The sequence below is a fragment of the Hibiscus syriacus genome, unplaced genomic scaffold, assembly GCF_006381635.1.
Source record: "Hibiscus syriacus cultivar Baekdansim isolate YM2019G1 unplaced genomic scaffold, ASM638163v2 tig00110393_pilon, whole genome shotgun sequence".
Lineage (NCBI taxonomy): Eukaryota > Viridiplantae > Streptophyta > Magnoliopsida > Malvales > Malvaceae > Hibiscus > Hibiscus syriacus.
In genome coordinates, this window is record NW_024062721.1 from 151,589 (window position 1) to 168,580 (window position 16,992).

General features: G+C 36.2%; 2 protein-coding genes and 1 pseudogene across 3 annotated transcripts; 1 reads left to right on the forward strand and 2 right to left on the reverse strand.

The window, feature by feature from the left end:
* Positions 1–1,256: 1,256 nt before the first annotated feature.
* LOC120123475 lies at positions 1,257–2,724 on the reverse strand. Of its 2 annotated transcripts, XM_039142360.1 has the most exons (4): positions 2,700–2,724; positions 2,022–2,056; positions 1,606–1,883; positions 1,257–1,511 (listed from the first exon to the last, which is right to left on the reverse strand). In XM_039142360.1, the coding sequence occupies exons 1-4, from the start codon at positions 2,707–2,709 to the stop codon at positions 1,475–1,477; spliced, it is 360 nt and encodes a 119-aa protein (XP_038998291.1). In that variant the 5' UTR covers positions 2,710–2,724; the 3' UTR covers positions 1,257–1,474. The 2 variants fall into 2 exon arrangements, with proteins under 2 accessions (XP_038998291.1, XP_038998290.1); XM_039142359.1 differs by lacking the exons at positions 2,022–2,056; positions 2,700–2,724 and adding an exon at positions 2,182–2,289.
* A 1,358-nt stretch (positions 2,725–4,082) lies between these two features.
* Positions 4,083–13,137, forward strand: LOC120123500 (annotated as a pseudogene).
* Positions 13,138–15,261: 2,124 nt separating this feature from the next.
* LOC120123470 (MYB-like transcription factor EOBI) lies at positions 15,262–16,442 on the reverse strand. Its single transcript, XM_039142355.1, has 2 exons — positions 16,324–16,442; positions 15,262–16,244 (listed from the first exon to the last, which is right to left on the reverse strand). Exons 1-2 carry the CDS (start codon positions 16,439–16,441, stop codon positions 15,442–15,444), a joined length of 921 nt encoding a protein of 306 aa, XP_038998286.1. The 5' UTR covers position 16,442; the 3' UTR covers positions 15,262–15,441.
* Positions 16,443–16,992: the final 550 nt, after the last annotated feature.

Genomic DNA, 16,992 nt, shown 5'->3' on the forward strand with positions numbered 1-16,992 from the left:
AAGAATGAAAGACTCTTTTCTCTTGATCTTTAAGCTTGGATAAGTGTCATGGCCTTTTTAAGTGTCCTTTGATTGTTTTTGTAGTGTGGAATGAGTTTCTAGTCGTTTATGGCCGTTGGAGATGAATTATAGCTATTAAAAGCATTCATTTCTCATTATTGTGGCTATCTGCACATAAAGTTTCGAAACTTCAAGGAAAGTTTTGAAACTTTGATGCAAGTTTCCAAAATACTGAGAAAGTATCAAAAATTTTAAACATTTATTTTTGAAAGTTTCAAAACTATTACTTAAAAATATGACCGTTAAAGAAAATCAGAATGTTAAAACTGGTTTAGAGGCAAAGTTTCGAAACTTTAAGTAAAATTTAGAAACTCACTATTCATATATGAACAGTACTATAAATAGTGGAAAATAGTGATTAAATAGTACTTTTCATAATTTAAAAGTTTTAAATATATTTTAAACACTTTCAACATATTTTAATTAATTCAAAAACATTTCATATATAAATCAATTTAGAAAATATATTTTTAAAGTTATTTTGGACTTTCAATTATTTTTGAAATATTTAATTAAATTCAATTAAGTCCAAAAATATTTTTGTCCTTATATGTTATATCAAAATATAGGTTTAACATTCTGTTAACCCTTTTTCTACCCACATCGATACTTTAAATAAGAAATCCATCTCTACAGGTGGAAAAGGGAAAAAGTATGATAGCTTCAATAATGATGGTGATGCTCTGATTGTGTTTAACAAATTGATTACCCGTTCAATGATGGTGTCTTGTTCTTTGCTGCGTTCAATGAAAAGAGAAACAGTGAATTGAGGGGAATACTGCAATAGTGCTTGAAGAGAGAGCTACCCGAAGGAGGAGCAGTATACGTAAGGTCTAAGCTTACCAGAATGGGTTGTTGGAATTTCAAATGAATGATAACCAAATATGTACACCCACAGATTAGATATGCAATGGATTGTTCCATTCCACCGTTTTGTTCTGCTTTTGTTACCATTGATCCTCTCTTTTCTATTTCTTACTTCTGCTGTTGATGAAGATGAAAAGAGTTGAGAAGATGAGAAGAGAATGAAATAAATGAATTTGTGATTTAGGGTTAGGGTTATAAATTAAGATTTTATATCAAATAAAATATTGTTAAAATGTCAACAAATATCTTATTTGGATTACGGTGAGTGACGTAATTATAATTGAGTATAACTTTTGAAGTCACGTTCGAACCTAATCCAAAAAGTAACAAACGAGAACATATCATACAATGTAACTTAATAGGAAAATCATTCGTACACCACACGCATAAAATTCAAACACACACGAAAGGCTAAAGCCGGAATTAGAAGAATAACATTGACTAGAACGACGTACATAAAACGATTAATTAATTATCAATTTATACGATAGAAAGAGCAGCTCCTCTTCGCCACCCTTAGACTTTTATTCATATATTTCTCACTGTTTCATGCTTTCTGCTCATTCTCCCCGGCTATCAGCTCCCTGTGGCATAAAAAAAAGGAACAAGTAATGTCAGCAAAGGGGTCACTAATTTCTCCAAGTCATAACAGATTATAATAAACACATAGAGAACAACCGGAGAGCGGCGGTGAGTTGAGCGGCTTGGTTGAAGTCTTGGTTTTCTCTGGCTTTTAAAATTTGGAACATGAATGCAAGGCGGAGCTGGGTGCTCATGCTCTGCTGCATTATCATGTTAGTCTCCTTTCGAAGCTGCTCGCACTCCATTTCCACGGCTTCAAATTTTTCTCTCACTAGTCTTTGCCCTTCTTTTATCTCTCCTTGTTCCTGACTTATTTCTTCCATCTCCGATCGCAGCCGCTTCATATGCCGGCGAAGGGTTTTCGACTTCTTCCTCTACCCAAGTAAAATTCCATGTTAAAAAAGTATTCATTTCGACTTTTCAACAACTCATGTCGAAGGCTCGTATTGATGATATATCACCAATACGATATATATGTAGTAACAAACGTGATCATGATAATGATATCATACCGTAATAGATGCATACCGATATTCGATATTCAAATCTGAATTCGAATACTTACATCAGTAAAATAGTAAAAAATAAAAATTACGGATGGTAGAAGTAAAGAAAACAAACAGTGTATCAAGTGTGAGAGACATAAAAAGAAAAGGTGGGAGGTTCAAATACCCGGTTGAGGGAAATGCGACAACGGGGTTTAGTAAAAGGAAAGACATGTAGGGGAAACTTTTGTCGGCTGAAGGTATTCATCGTAAGATCACCTCTTCTTGCTGGCTGTGAACCATACCATCCTTTTCCTCCCGTTTATTTATAAAAACCCAGATGAGGAGATCGAACGTTTTCTTGCGGTTTGCGCGTTGTAATCGCGAGTATCGCGCCTATCCAACGACAATCGACCGACTCTTATTTCTATTGGCCCACCGGACAGTGGGTTTGATTATTAAAAGGCACAGTCATGCTTTTTTACATACTACATGTATTTTATATTTATCGAACTCTATGATTCCATAACTTGCCGTTTACTTTTTTGAAAAATACTTTTCAAAGTAAAGATCACGTTTGTTTCCTTAAAACTAGAATAAAATCAATATATACAACAATAATGTAAACCATTAAGATTATTATTATTATTTATACAAACGATTGAAAATAAAAAAAATTCTTAACTTGTAGTAATTGTTTCTTACCCATTGCCATCTGCCTCAACGAACTCTGAACTTATGTCTTTGGATTCTTCATCTTATCTTCTCGTCCACTCTTCAGCGTATCAAAGTTCTCACTGCTGCAACCATAAGAACCCAACATTCTTCAATTTTTTTCCGAAACAAAAAAATATAAGCAGTGAAAGAGTCATTTCTTAATAATTGTAATCTTTGGCCCAGATGAATTCTTTTCCTTTTCTTTTTTTTTATATAGAAAATTTCACTTTTCAGTTGGCTTTATGTCAATGAAGGCTCTTCATCGGTTAAATGAGAGTAGATCCAGCTGTTATGAGGTCTTAAAAGGCCAGATCCGGCAGCTGATCACGTCGGAAATGGCTTTGAAAGTCAGGGACTCTTACCCGATTAAATTTACAGATAAACAAGGCTAGTTTGATTTCTCAATCTGTTAAACTAGACTAAAACCAGCTGTTATGGAGGCTGGAAATGGGATCCGGCACCTGATTTATGTCGGTTTCGATCATGAAGGAAGGCGAGTATTCGACCAGATTTGTTTTACCGTAGGTCGGTGACAGCATCTCCGCCGGAACAGGTGGCGATATTAAAGAAGAAGGCAAACAGAAGAAGAGTTTTGTTAGAATTTGTATATAATTTGACAAGAAAATTTAAAAACAAACGAATAAAGCGACTACCTTTATATAGTGGGGACGAGACCCACATCAGGCAGCCTGCGTAAGAAACTTGGTAAGCAGAGGGCGGTGCGGTGGTCCTACCCTTACGCGTTTTGTGGTATGCTTATCCTCAGGAACGGGAAACGTCACACGTTGTTCAATAATTTTAATATTAGCGCCTGCTACATATCGAACATTATTTCGTTTGAACAATTATATTTATTAATTATAAAATATGTATTATTAATTGATTAATTTTTTAAATAAATATTATTTTATAATAATTTATATATTTAAAAATATTTATTTTTTATTAATTTTTAATTAAATTAATTATAATATATAAAAATTAACTCAATCTAAATTGACATAATTGAATCAATTCAAAATGAAAATTAGTTTTAGTATGTACCAACTTACAACTAACCATACATTTTACTTTGTTGAAAAAGTACCTACAGTTGGACAAATTTTTTTATAGAATAAACAGGTTAGAAAGATTAATAGATTATTTATTTATTTTTATTTAAATGAAAATCGTAATTGGTGATTAGACGATCTTTGGTCAATTTTAAAATATTTTATTTTTATAAATAGTTAGAAAAGAATTAGAGGGAGATAAAGTTTTTATTCTTTTCTCATTTTTTATTAAAATATTTTATAATAGTGACGAGTCATGTAAATCTATCAAAAATTACATAGATAAAATCTCACTCATCTTTTGGTTTACAATTCGTCAATGGCATCTACACAGCAAATTCCTGCCGGAATTACAGCTGCTGCTCCCGATTTTTGTTGGGAATGTATTTTTCGATCAATACTACCTTATCTTACATCAATATCCTCAACTGCTTCACCGATTTTACCGTGATACTAGTAAGCTTGGTCGACCTGATGAAAATGGCGTCATAAGTATAATCACCACCATGCAAGCCATCAATGAGAAAATACTAGCACTTGGGTAAGAAGAACTCACAACAGATATAACAAGTGTGGATGCACACGACTCTCACAATGGAGGAGTACTGGTTATTGTAACTGGTTATTCAACTTCAACGGACAAAGTGGAGCGGAAATTCACTCAAAAATTCCTTTTTGGCTCCCCAAGAAAAGGCCTATTTTGTTTTAAATGATATGTTTAGATACGTTGATGAGAGTGGGGGTCAAGATTCTTCACCTGCTTTGGAGAATCACATTCAGCAATTGGAACCGTTGCCAGAAGAAGCTAATGGGAAAGTGTACAAGCCTTCTGAGGATAACGAAGAAGAGGAGACCCCAGTGATGGAGGTTGTTGACTATTCACAGATGGTTGCTGATTCTAACTCCAAAATGGAGCAAGTGCCAAAGAAATCATACGCATCTATTCTCAAGGAGAATGCAATACATGTATCAATCCCTACACAATCCCCTGTGAAGTCTTCAGCAAAGTCTCATGAGCAACCAAGATCTGCTGCAACATCATCTGATTCACAGATTCCCAGCAACAATGTTGTTGAAAACGGAAATAATAGAGATGTGAAAGCTGAAGAAGGTCACTCTGTATACATCAAAGGATTACCTTTGAATGCAACACCAAACATGGTGGAGAATGAATTTAAGAAGTTTGGAAGTATTAAGAGGGGTGGTATTCAAGTTCGAAGTCAAAGGGGGTCTGTTTTGGTTTCGTTGAATTTGAAGTGGCACGTTCTGTTCAAAGTGCCTTAGAGGCTTCACCTATTAACATTGGTGGTCGTAAAGCAGTTGAAGAAAAACGATCTACTTCTCGGGGTAACAGAGGTCGGTCTTCATATGGAAATGGGGTTGCGTACAGAAACGAGAGAGCAAGAGGACGTGGAAACTATAGTGGCTATGGTAACAGCAGCAACAATCGAGGAGCATATTTCAACCGAGGAGGCGATGGATATCCGAGGGTTCAGCACACGGGAAATTAATTGAGGAATTCTATTTGTCCGCATAATGGGAATTAATTTCCTTTGCGGTGAGATTTGTCTACGAGGGTTTATAACAATTAAGGGTTTCGTGCATGGTAGGTTAAATTCAGGTTTTCCGGTGTTTTTTTTAGTAGTTCATCAGAAGAAACTTCAACATTTGGATCTTGCACACTAAGTGTGTTCTTAAAATAGGTTATCAATATATCAATGATATGCTATTATTCACTAAGGGTGCATAAGATTATACGAACAGAAATTCTGTCTTTTTGTGTGCCCCTCTTTGTATCCCTTCGATTAAGTTTTTTATACGTGTAATTTTTATACTTTGGCAAAACTCATTATATTACGCATTTCGTTCCTCTCACAGTCTCACTCTTGTCTCTAACTGAGTTGAAATCACCCTCAATTGTCAAGCTTACGTTGTAGGGAGATTATAACTCAGTTCATCCAAAAAGAATATTTGTTCGGATAGAACCTAATTAATAAGGTGCAAATTCACTTGATAAGCAAGTTGAAAACATGCCAAAGACAATTCTCAAATGGGGGAATCTCCTAAAGAGAATTACATCCATGTTAGAGCAAGAAGAGGCCGGACTACTAACAATCACAGCCTGAAATAAAGCGTAACTTATTACTGTTTTCATATCGAAAGAACAACGTTTTGCGTTCTTAATTTTATATTGAATCCGATAACGTTCATAATAGCATGTGAAAAGGGAAAAGATAAGTGAGAGAATGAGATTGTTTCAAGAACTTGTACCAGGTTGCAGCAAGGTAACAAAAAGGTCATGGTTTTATAGTAGACTCTTTCTTTAAAACAAGAATGGATCTCGATTATTCTATGCGGTTTCGTTGTTTTATATTATTGGGAAATTTGTGATGCTTGATGTTAAACAACCTAAAGAAAACTGCAAAAAGCATATCCTTAAAACGTGCATAAAATGTTGCTCATTTATTCAAGAACCACTGTAGCATATTTATACAACATAGGCTAGTCGATGAAGCCTCTAATTGCATGAACGTCAGCATAACAACTGTACATACTAGCTCTAAAAAACTGCATAAAAGACTATTTCTCAATATACACACAACCATGTGACTACTATTCATGCTTCAACATTCTCCCCGTCCCTTTCAGCTGTCTCTTTTCCAGCATCAGCAACTTGAACTTTCTGTCGAAACAAAACATGAGCAGACTTCGGCAAGGGTTTAGTCCCGTCTGCAACTTGGTGGTTTGCAGGAACATAAGTCACCTGAACAGCTCCACGAGCCACTTTTTCTTGCACAAAATGCAGATCCAATTCGATTTGTTTAGAATGAGCATGAAATATTGGATTAGCACTCATCGCAATGGCACTCGTGTTATCACTCCATACAACCGGAGTCGTAGACACCGACTCACCCATATCAGTTAATAAGGACTTAACCCATACTACCTAGATACCATATCAACAATGCTACAATATTCAGCCTCAGTTGTCGACCGAGCCACCGTCTTCTGCCTCTAGTACTCCATGAAACCATATTACACCCAAGGAACACACACGACCCAAAAACAGACCGACGATCATCTACATTACTTGCCCAATCAACATCGACAAACACAGTTACACAACAAGCTTCAGATGAAGACGACGACCGAAACACCAAACCTTGATCAATTGTTCCATTCAAGTAAAGCAAAACTCTCTTCACAGCAAACCAATGACCGTCACAAGGACGATGCATATGTTAAGCCACACGATTAATACTAAAAGCTATATCTGGTCGTGTGTGACTTAAATATAACAACGCCATAACAGCACTACGATACATCAAAGCATCCGCAAGCAGCTTCCCAGCATCACAAGTCAACTTAGGTGAAACTACCATCGGGGTAGGCACAGGTTTAGAGCTGACCATACCCGTTTGTTCCAACAACTCTCGAACAAATTTACTTTGGCACAAAACCAGTTGCTCAGGTGTTCAGTGAACCTCAATGCCAAGAAAATACCCAAGCTCACCCAAATCCTTTAACGAAAACTTCTGACCAAGCAACCAAACAACATCATCGATAGCATTATGAGACTCACCTGTTATAATAATATCGACCACATACACTAGAATAAACGTATGGCCTCCACCATCTCGACGAATAAACAGAGATGCATCAGCCGAAGTTCCATGAAACCCAAACTCCAACAAAAAATGACGCAACTTGGAATACCACATGTGCGGGGCTTGACGCAACCCATACAACACCTTCTTCAACCTACAAACCAACCGAGAGCCATCATTAGCCACACGTTCAAAACCCGGTGGTTGCACCATATAGACTTCTTCTCCAAAATCACCGTTAAAGAATGTGTTATTGACGTCAACCTGTCTCAAGCTCCATCATTGAGTAACGACTAACGACATAACAACATTTACCATGGTAGTCTTCACCACCATACTAATCATATCATTAAAATCATGACCGGGCGCCTGAGAAAAACCTGTCACCACAAGACGAGCCTTCTACCTCGAGACAGACCCATCAGCATGATACTTGACCTTGAATAACCATTTACACTCAACTGTCGTTCGCCCAACTGGCAGCGGCTCAAGAACCAACGTATCATTCTTCACAAGGGCATCATACTCGGCGAAAACTGCTTCATTTCATCGAGGGCCTCGAAGAGCCTGAACAATTGTGCAAGGCTCACCATCACCCACTTGTTTTTGAGCAACAAACGACTTTGGTTTAAAAATTCCCCGTTTACTACGAGTGACCATCGGATGCCCATTTCGAAAAGGATGAAGAGTTGGACCATCCTCAAAATTCCTAGAAGCACTACTACTAGGAATCGGTTCAGCAACTAAAGATGCACCCTGCTGCTCTGTATGATCTTGCACAACAGCCGAAAGACGATCACTACTCTTACTTGCATTAGGACCAACATTGTCGCCAGTCTGGTCCACAACAAGACCAGGAACCCCAACTTCAACATTCACAAACGTGTCTGCTTCACAAACTGGTGCACAACTAGATTTTTGGACCTCAGGACGTACACCCGTAGCCACCTGCGAATAACCATCACAAATACGTCGAGCACCAGGAACCAAAAAAAGCGAAGCTCCACCACGTGGATTGACCTCGAAAGAAACATCCGTCTGATCCATTCTAGTAACAAACATAAACACATACTCATAAAAAACAACATGGCGAGACACATAGACTCTCCCATCGGGCGCTTAACACTGATAACCTTGATGGTGCATGTTATATCCCAAAAACACACATGGTTGCGACTTGTACGCAAGACATTTTAAGGATATTTTAAAATTATTTGATATTTTAAAGATATTAAAAATTATTGAATTTTTTTAATAATTTAGAGTGAATATAAAGTAGTATTTGTGTTTCTTATTTTATAAAAGAAGAAAGATATCCTTGAGAATCTTCTTATAATATTGGTCAATATCAAAATAATTAATAAAATGTTAAAATAATAAATAAAATTACTTTTTTATTATTTGATATTTTAAAGATATTAAAAATTATTTAATTTTTTCAATAATTTAGAGTGAATATAAAGTAGTATAAGTTAGAATTGTGTTTCTTATTTTATAAAGGAAGAAAGGTATCCTTGAGAATCTTCTTATAATATTGGTCAATATCAAAATAATTAATAAAATGTTAAAATAATAAATAAAATTATTTTTTAATTAATTTGTGGTAAGTACAATACATTATTTGTTTAAAGACAATTTTCAACCATTTAACATTAAACGTTTACACTCCTGATATTCCTAGTACTCGAATCCGAAATATCAAGAAATAATAATAATTTCTTTACCGTTGAAATCTTTTAGTTCATGCAAATAAATATTAATTTGTGTATAAATTTTTTAAAAACGTTAACAATGCATTAATATCCCAAAAATAGCATCAGTGACAAGGACATCCAAACTACAGGCCGGATGTTCATATTAACATGAGACGCTAGTAAATTGGTGGCACCATTCGCTTCCCGATGAACAAATTAGAAAAATATTTGAGGGTGAGAATCAAATAGTTGTCGCACTTCCAGCAGGAGGAAACAAAAGATTGTTCGGTCGGTGGCAGGATTCTCCAACTGCGTACCATATTTAAACAATCACTCTCTATGATCACTAATGGAAACCCCATGTCGATGGCCAGACATACCCCATGAGAGAGTGTATGTGCTTCAATAAGGTTAGCAACACGAGGGATTGATATTGGGAGCGCGCGACTGGCAACCGCAACACCTTCACTGTTTTGAACAACAATACCAACTGCAGGCGTACGCACAACAGTTGGACAAGTACCATCAACGTTTATTTTCCAAGTACCGGGGGAGGCTTTTGCCACCTATCTAGGGTTGATGTCGAGGATAATCGAGATGAGTCGCGAGCAACAACGACTTAAAAAGCTTGTAATGGCGTTGCTTACTTGGTTGTATGTACTCTTTTCCATCATTTAGATTACGAGGGTTTTTAACGAGGCATATAATCAATTGTTGTCTTGACTTTTCTTAATAAAATTGTGTTGCTGATAAAAAAAGAAGCAGCAGCTTGTATCACTGCAGCATAAGCAAACAATTGTTAGATCGACAACAAATGATCCTCATGGATATAAAAGTTCTTGTGATACCAAATTTTTCCAAAGTAATATAAGAAACAATATGAATCTATTAGGGGGAAGAACAGACAATTGATACTCCAGCCAATATCCAAACGATGAGGCACAATGACTCGGAATGAAAGCAGAAAACCCAACAATTCCGAAGGCAGCGCCGAGCAATCACGTAAAGCATGTGAAATTATCTCCTCCAAAGCACCACAAAATACACAATTACCGGGAGTCAATCCAGCCAAGAATAATCATCGACCAACTGGGCTATCGGATAGAGCACACATTGTCAAAACTATTCGAACTGTTGTTAGTCGAACCACAGGAGAAAATATTTCATTGAAATCAATACTTTCTTTTTGAGCATATCCTTTGACCACCAGTCTTGCACGATACCTCTCAACTTGATCGTCACCATTTCGCTTGATTTTTTTGAAGACACATTTGTAACCAATTAGCTTCCTTCCTTGTGGTAGTAGCACAAGGTCCCATGTATTATTTTTATGAAAGGCTTCAATTTCTTCTTGCATCGCCATCATCTACAGTGAAGCATCTGAGCTGTTTATTGTTTCCTGGTATGTTGATGGCTCACCGTCCTCTGTTAAAAGTCAATATGCAATATTTCCTTCTATAACATAATCTTAGTGCCAATTGGGACGTCTTCTCACACGATCTGAATGACGAGTTGTTGAAGCTTCAGAACTCTTTGGTTCTTGTTCATCATGTGCTGGTTATGCTTCAGAAAAATCTCCTTGTTCAAGCTCATTTTCCACATGTATCTGTGTAGTCTCTGACTTTTCAGCGCTATCATCGTCTTCTTTTCTTTGTAGTTTATCTTCTACAAAGATAACATCCCTGCTAATGATCACTTTGCGGGCAGTGAGATCCCACAAGCGATACCCCTTTACACCATCAGCATACCCCAAGAATTTGCATTTCCTGGATTTTGGATCCAGCTTTGAAATTTCTTAGGAGTTGTACATCACATACACAATACTTCCAAATACATGGAGATTTGAATAATCAGCTGGTTTACCAGTCCACATCTCCATTGGTGTCTTTAGCTCTATTGCAGTTGATGGAGCTCGATTCACCAAATAACAGGCGGTATTGACTGCTTCTGCCCAGAATGATTTTTCTAGGCCTTTATCGCTCAACATTGCTCTTGTTCTTTCTAACAAGGTTCTGTTTATCCGCTCTGCCACTCCATTTTGTTGAGGAGTGTTCGCCACTGTGAACTGTTTTTTAATGCCTTCTTTCCTGCAAAATTCATCAAATTCTTCACTTGTGTATTCTCCTCCATTATTTGTTCTGAAACACTTGATCTTATTTCCATAATCAAGTTCCACCCACGCTTTGAAGTTTTTGAAAGTTGAAAACACATCTGACTTCTTCTTAATAGGGTACACCCAACATCTCCTGGAGTAGTCATCAATAAATGAGACAAAGTATTTTTCTTCGCCTAGGGATGTAACTGGTGCTTGCCATACGTCAGAGTGAACCAATTCTAGAACACTTTTGCCTCTAGAATTTGATGTATTGAATTTCAACCGGTGCTGCTTACTTGTTATGCAATGCTCACACAAAGTAAGTGATACATTTGTTAAGCCTGGAAGTAGCTTTTTCTCTACAAGGACTTTCATTCCTTGTTCTGACATGTGTCCAAGTTTCTGATGCCATAGCATTGCAGAATCTGAACTACATGAGGCAACAGAGGCTTCTGCTTCTAGCAAAGTCTCTCACTTCAACATGTACAAGTTTGTTGCTATCTTTTCACCTTTCATCACCACAGGCGCTCCACAGAACACCTTCATGATTCATTTCCGTGTTTCAATCTTGCTTGCATTATTATCCAACAATCCATAGGATAATAAAATTTTCTTCAGGCCTTTCACGTGTCGCACATCTCGAACAATTTTAATTGTTCCATCATACATCTTCAATTTGATGGGTCACATGCCAATGATCTCTAAGGCATGATCATTGCAACTATACACAGATCCTCCTGAGATAGGTTCATAATGATGAAACCATTATCTTCTTGAGGTCATGTGATATGTTGCTCCCGAATCAATGAGCCATATATCTGCATATCTCTTTCTACCTTCCACGGTGGTTGACGCTTCACAACATAGAACATCTCCATCATCTGAAGTGTTTGCGGTATTGCCTTGTGGATTGGAGTTTTTATTTAGACTCCAACAATCCTTCTTCAAGTGACCCTTTTTTCCACAGTTGTAGCACTTTAAATTCTTCTTGCTTCTCGACTTTGATCTATCATGTTTGTGACTGCTGCTTTGGTCACGTTCCGTTGATATCCCTCTCATCGTTGTCAACGTTTCTGCTTGTTGCAGATTTACTTTTCTGTCTTCCTTGTTCTTGCGCCGATTTTCTTCTTGTAGAACAACAGCTGCAACGTCATCGAAGACTAGACTGGTGACATTATTGTTTGTCAAGTTGATGATGAGTTGATCATACGAATCAGGTAGACTTTGAAGTAAAAGTTTAGCACGTTATTGTTCTCCTATTGTACATCTTAGGGATGTAAGCTGAGAAAACAAAATGTTCAGTGTGTTTAAGTGCTCCGTCACTGAAGTAGATTCAGGCATCCGGAGAGTGTACAATTTCCTCTTAAGGAAAATTTTATTGTGCAATGATGTGGCCTCGTACAATTTGGTGAGATGATCTCATATCTCCTTAGCTATCTTCTTCTCCTCGATGCTTGACAATACTTCATCTGCTAATGCTAGATGAAAGTTTGCTATAGCATTCTCGTCCATTTGTTTTCATCTGTGAAATCTACCGGTCTTTCACTGATAGGTGCTAGACAACCGTCTTTCCTTAGGATGGCCTTCATCTTCAATTTTCACAATGAGAAATTTCTCCCATTGAATTTTTCAATATCAAATTTTGTTGCCATAGCTTCTATTACGGATAGCTCCCATCATTTCACTATCGTGAATAGTCTCTGGAACCTTCAAAGAATGGGTAATATCTTCTTACTTTCTTATGTTGGAGGATCCACCTTTTTGGTGGCAATCACAAAGACAATAAGCATATATTACACACTCAAATCTGGCTCGGATACCAATTGTTGCGGAAGACAGCTATCGGATAGAGCAAAATCGCAACTGATAATTTGAGAAAATAAAAATGAAGATAAAGAAGACTCAAATTTTACGTGAAAACCCCCTAAATAATATAGGGTAAAAACCAAGGGCAACGGTGGAAGAATTTCATTATGAGAAAATATGAATTACAACTTTTCTCGATCTACCAAGGAGAAAACAATGATACCTCTCTATTGATAAAAAGGAGAAAACAACTCCCAAGAAACTCTCTAAATTCTCTAGTATTGGGAGAAAGCTAGAATGATTTGGGATAGTTTTGAAGCTAAATGAGCTAGAGTATTTATAGTTGAAGCTTAAGGACTAATTTATAAATACTCTAAATTATAATGACTAAAATAACAATTACACCATTGCTAATTTTCAACAATTAGCCAACCATTTTTGACATTTTTTTTCGGTGGATTTTCAACAAATCTATCATGGGGAAGAACAGACAATTGATACTCCAGCCAAGATCCAAACGATGAGGCACAATGACTCGGAATGAAAGCAGAAAATCCAACAATTCTGAAGGCAGCGCCGAGCAATCACGTAAAGCATGTGAAACTGTCTCCTCCAAAGCACCACAAAATACACAATTACCGGGAGTCAATCCAGCCAAGAATAATTGTCGACCAACTGGAAGAGCTTCATGAACTGCTCTCCAACCAAACGAAAGGACTTGAGGGCAAGCCACAGTCTTGCTACTGGGATAATATCATTACGCCGATGCCAAAGCCACTTGTAACCGATCTAACAGAATATGAACGTATAAAATTATCAAATATATGTTTAAACTATACAAATATTAATAGATATTCATAACAGTATAGGTTGAATGTATTAAACAAATGGATTGACCCAAATACCATTTACGTGACTAACGTATGATTTTTTTGTTATTTTTTTTTGTTAAGAGAACGAACTTATAAAATTTAAAAAATAAATAATTTAATAAAATTTTAGAAGTCAAAAACAAATTATCAAAAGAAAATATATAAAAAAAACTTAAAATATAAATATAAAATTTCAGATGATTGTCTGTTCTCCCCCACCCCTCTTTGGTCCATCCCGCGCAGGATCATAGTTAAGTCTTGATGGTGGATGTGCTGCTGAACATTTGGTGACTTTGTTTCACAATTCAGAGGCTTCTCCAAAAAAAAAAACACATTATTTCTCGATAGTTTTCAGATGAAACAAAAGTTTCTGTCATGGTGTAAGTGTTCTCAAGTTCCACAGTTTGATGGCAGCCTGATGGAGAAGAAGTACTAGTGGAAGCAGCTGCTTCTGGAAAGTTAGCCATTGTAGGAATATTCGGCAAGTTGGAGGAATCAGCATCAAAGACAATATTACTAGATGACAAAGATTTTATATCGAATTATACGGATTCTGGATCTTTGGAATTGGTCAATTCACTCTCCAAAAGAAAAGTTAATTAAAAAATAAATATTCTATTTAATGTCCTTGTCGGTCTAAAATTGGGAGCTGTCATTAATAAATTATTTTTTCCATTCTGGGAATAAAGTTAAGACTCAAGAGTCAATCTAAAACTATAGTCTATATTCTGTAGCTTCTAACACTCTGGGACTTGAAACTATTTTCCCCAAGTGTGTCCTCTTTTACTAATTAAATTGTTCTGTGCTCAGTGCACTGCTTCGTACGTGTACTCTTTAAAAGGTTATTGATTTTTTTTAATTAATTTAGGGTGTTTGTAAGTATAATATCTATTTTAAAGACTTTTAATCATTAGATAATAGTGGTAGATCTAGAAATTTAAGAATTAGTCCAAAATTTTAATTTTATTCTCTTAAAAATAATGAGTATGTAATTTTTTTTATTTTCTCTTAAACACATTAAGCTAAATTTAACAATTTTTTCAAAATAATGGAGATGCACTAGGCCCTATGGAGGCTTAGTGCATTCGTGCTCTTGTTAGACAGTGAAGATAATACACTTAAATTTCATCCTTATCTACAAGATAATATGTGTTTAAATATATTTAAATTTTTTAAATAATTTTTTATTAACGTGACATATTAACAATTAGTTAATCAATGTTTTTATCTTGTTTTAAGAATTAAAATATTTAAAAAATATATAAATCAAAGTGCTAATACAATCAAATATTAAGGATTATTTTTTATATTATACAAATCTAATTTTTTTTAATGGATGAGATCAGATGAATTCTATTAAAATGAAGGGCGGCATCGTGAAGCAGGCAAGTTTGTTTTCATTTGCATCACCATCTTCTTCTCCATTTGCCTCCTGAGCCCAGCGACTTCTCAATGCTTACAGTGTTTCACACTTTCACACAAAATACAAATCACTACGTTTTCAGATTGTGATTGTGGTAGCGAACTGACATTAAAAACATTGTAACAGTATGGTCTTAAGTTAATTGTACTATAATTTATATATGCACGAAAACTACTATTACTAAATTAATGGATTGGCCCAGAAATCGTCCACAGGATCATATAGGTGTTGTTGTTGGTTGTACCACAATGCTTCACAATCGAAACCTTGTGCCGTCAATGGCTGCTCCAAAAAACACGGTATTTCCCAATAGTTTCCAGACGACACAAAATTTTCCCTCATGCTATTAGTGTTGTCAACTTCCACAATTTGGTGGCAGCCTGATGGAGAAAAAGTAGTGCTGTAAGCTGATGGTTCCGCGAAGTCGGTCATTGTTGGGATAATCAGCAAGGCCGAGGAATCAGCTTCACTGGAACTGTTTTCTGCGGTTGCTGATGCTTCACAATCGAATTCAAAACCTTGTGCTATTAATGGCTGCTCAATAAAACTCAGTATCTCCCAATAGTTCTCAGATGAAACAACAGTTTCCCTCATGCTATAACCGTTTTCAGATGAATATAAAGTATTACTGTAAGTCGATGGTTTTGGGAAGTCAGCCATTGTAGGAATATTCAGCAGGCTTGAGGACTCAGCATCAGGTGAATTCTCCTCAATACTGGAACTGGTTTTTGTGGTTTCGGATGATGATGACTTGCTATTCTCCACTACTACACTTTTCTTCAGGCGAGAGTTCCAGTAGTTTTTGATGTCGTTGTCAGTTCTGTGTGGAAGCCTTGCTGCTATGGCTGACCATCGGTTTCCGAGCTCCCTTTGAAGGTGGATTATGGTTTCTTCTTCTTCCCTGCTGAAGTTTCCACGCCTTATATTAGGCCTCAAGTAATTCATCCAACGAAGCCTGCAACTCTTCCCTGATCTTCGCAACCCTACAAATCAAACCAACTGCTAATAAGAAAAACAATCTCGACAAAATTCATTACAGGTAGTTCATTAAAGTGATCATACCAGCAAATCGGGGCATCTCATTCCAATTCCAAATTCCATATCTCATGATATAAGCAATCAGCTTCTGGTCTTCATCACTAGTCCACGTTCCTTTCTTTACAAATGGTTGTCTCACCATCTTTCAGACTACTTATGGAACTCGAATGTCTCCAACCACTTATGGAATGTGAATCTCTCAATTAATCCCATGCATATTTATATCGGTTGTAGATAATATGTCAAAGCGGCGGGTTAGTAAGTACGATCCTTCCTGGATATGTTTGAATTAACTTAGGGTAGACGCGTTTACTTGGAAAAAAATTGGCTCTAATCCGCCTTTTCTAATTCCACCAATAGCATGCGGATTAGTCATATTTGTTTAATGTCATTGTCAGTCTAAAATTGGGTGCTGTCATTAATAAAATATATATTTTGTTGCTCATTCTACGAATAAAGTAAATAATCAATTTAAAATTAATTATAAAAGACTAAGATCAATGATCTAATTTTTTTTATTAAATCGTTGAGGGGTTGATAACATAAGTAATAGAAAGTGAATGTAGTTAAAATTTATTAAAATATATTTTATAGATAATAATAAAGGGTCAGTTTGGTAGGACTTTTGAAAGATATCTTTTAAAAATGCAGTAGAAGAAAACTTTCAAAAGTGTTGTTTAAAAGTGCAGTTTA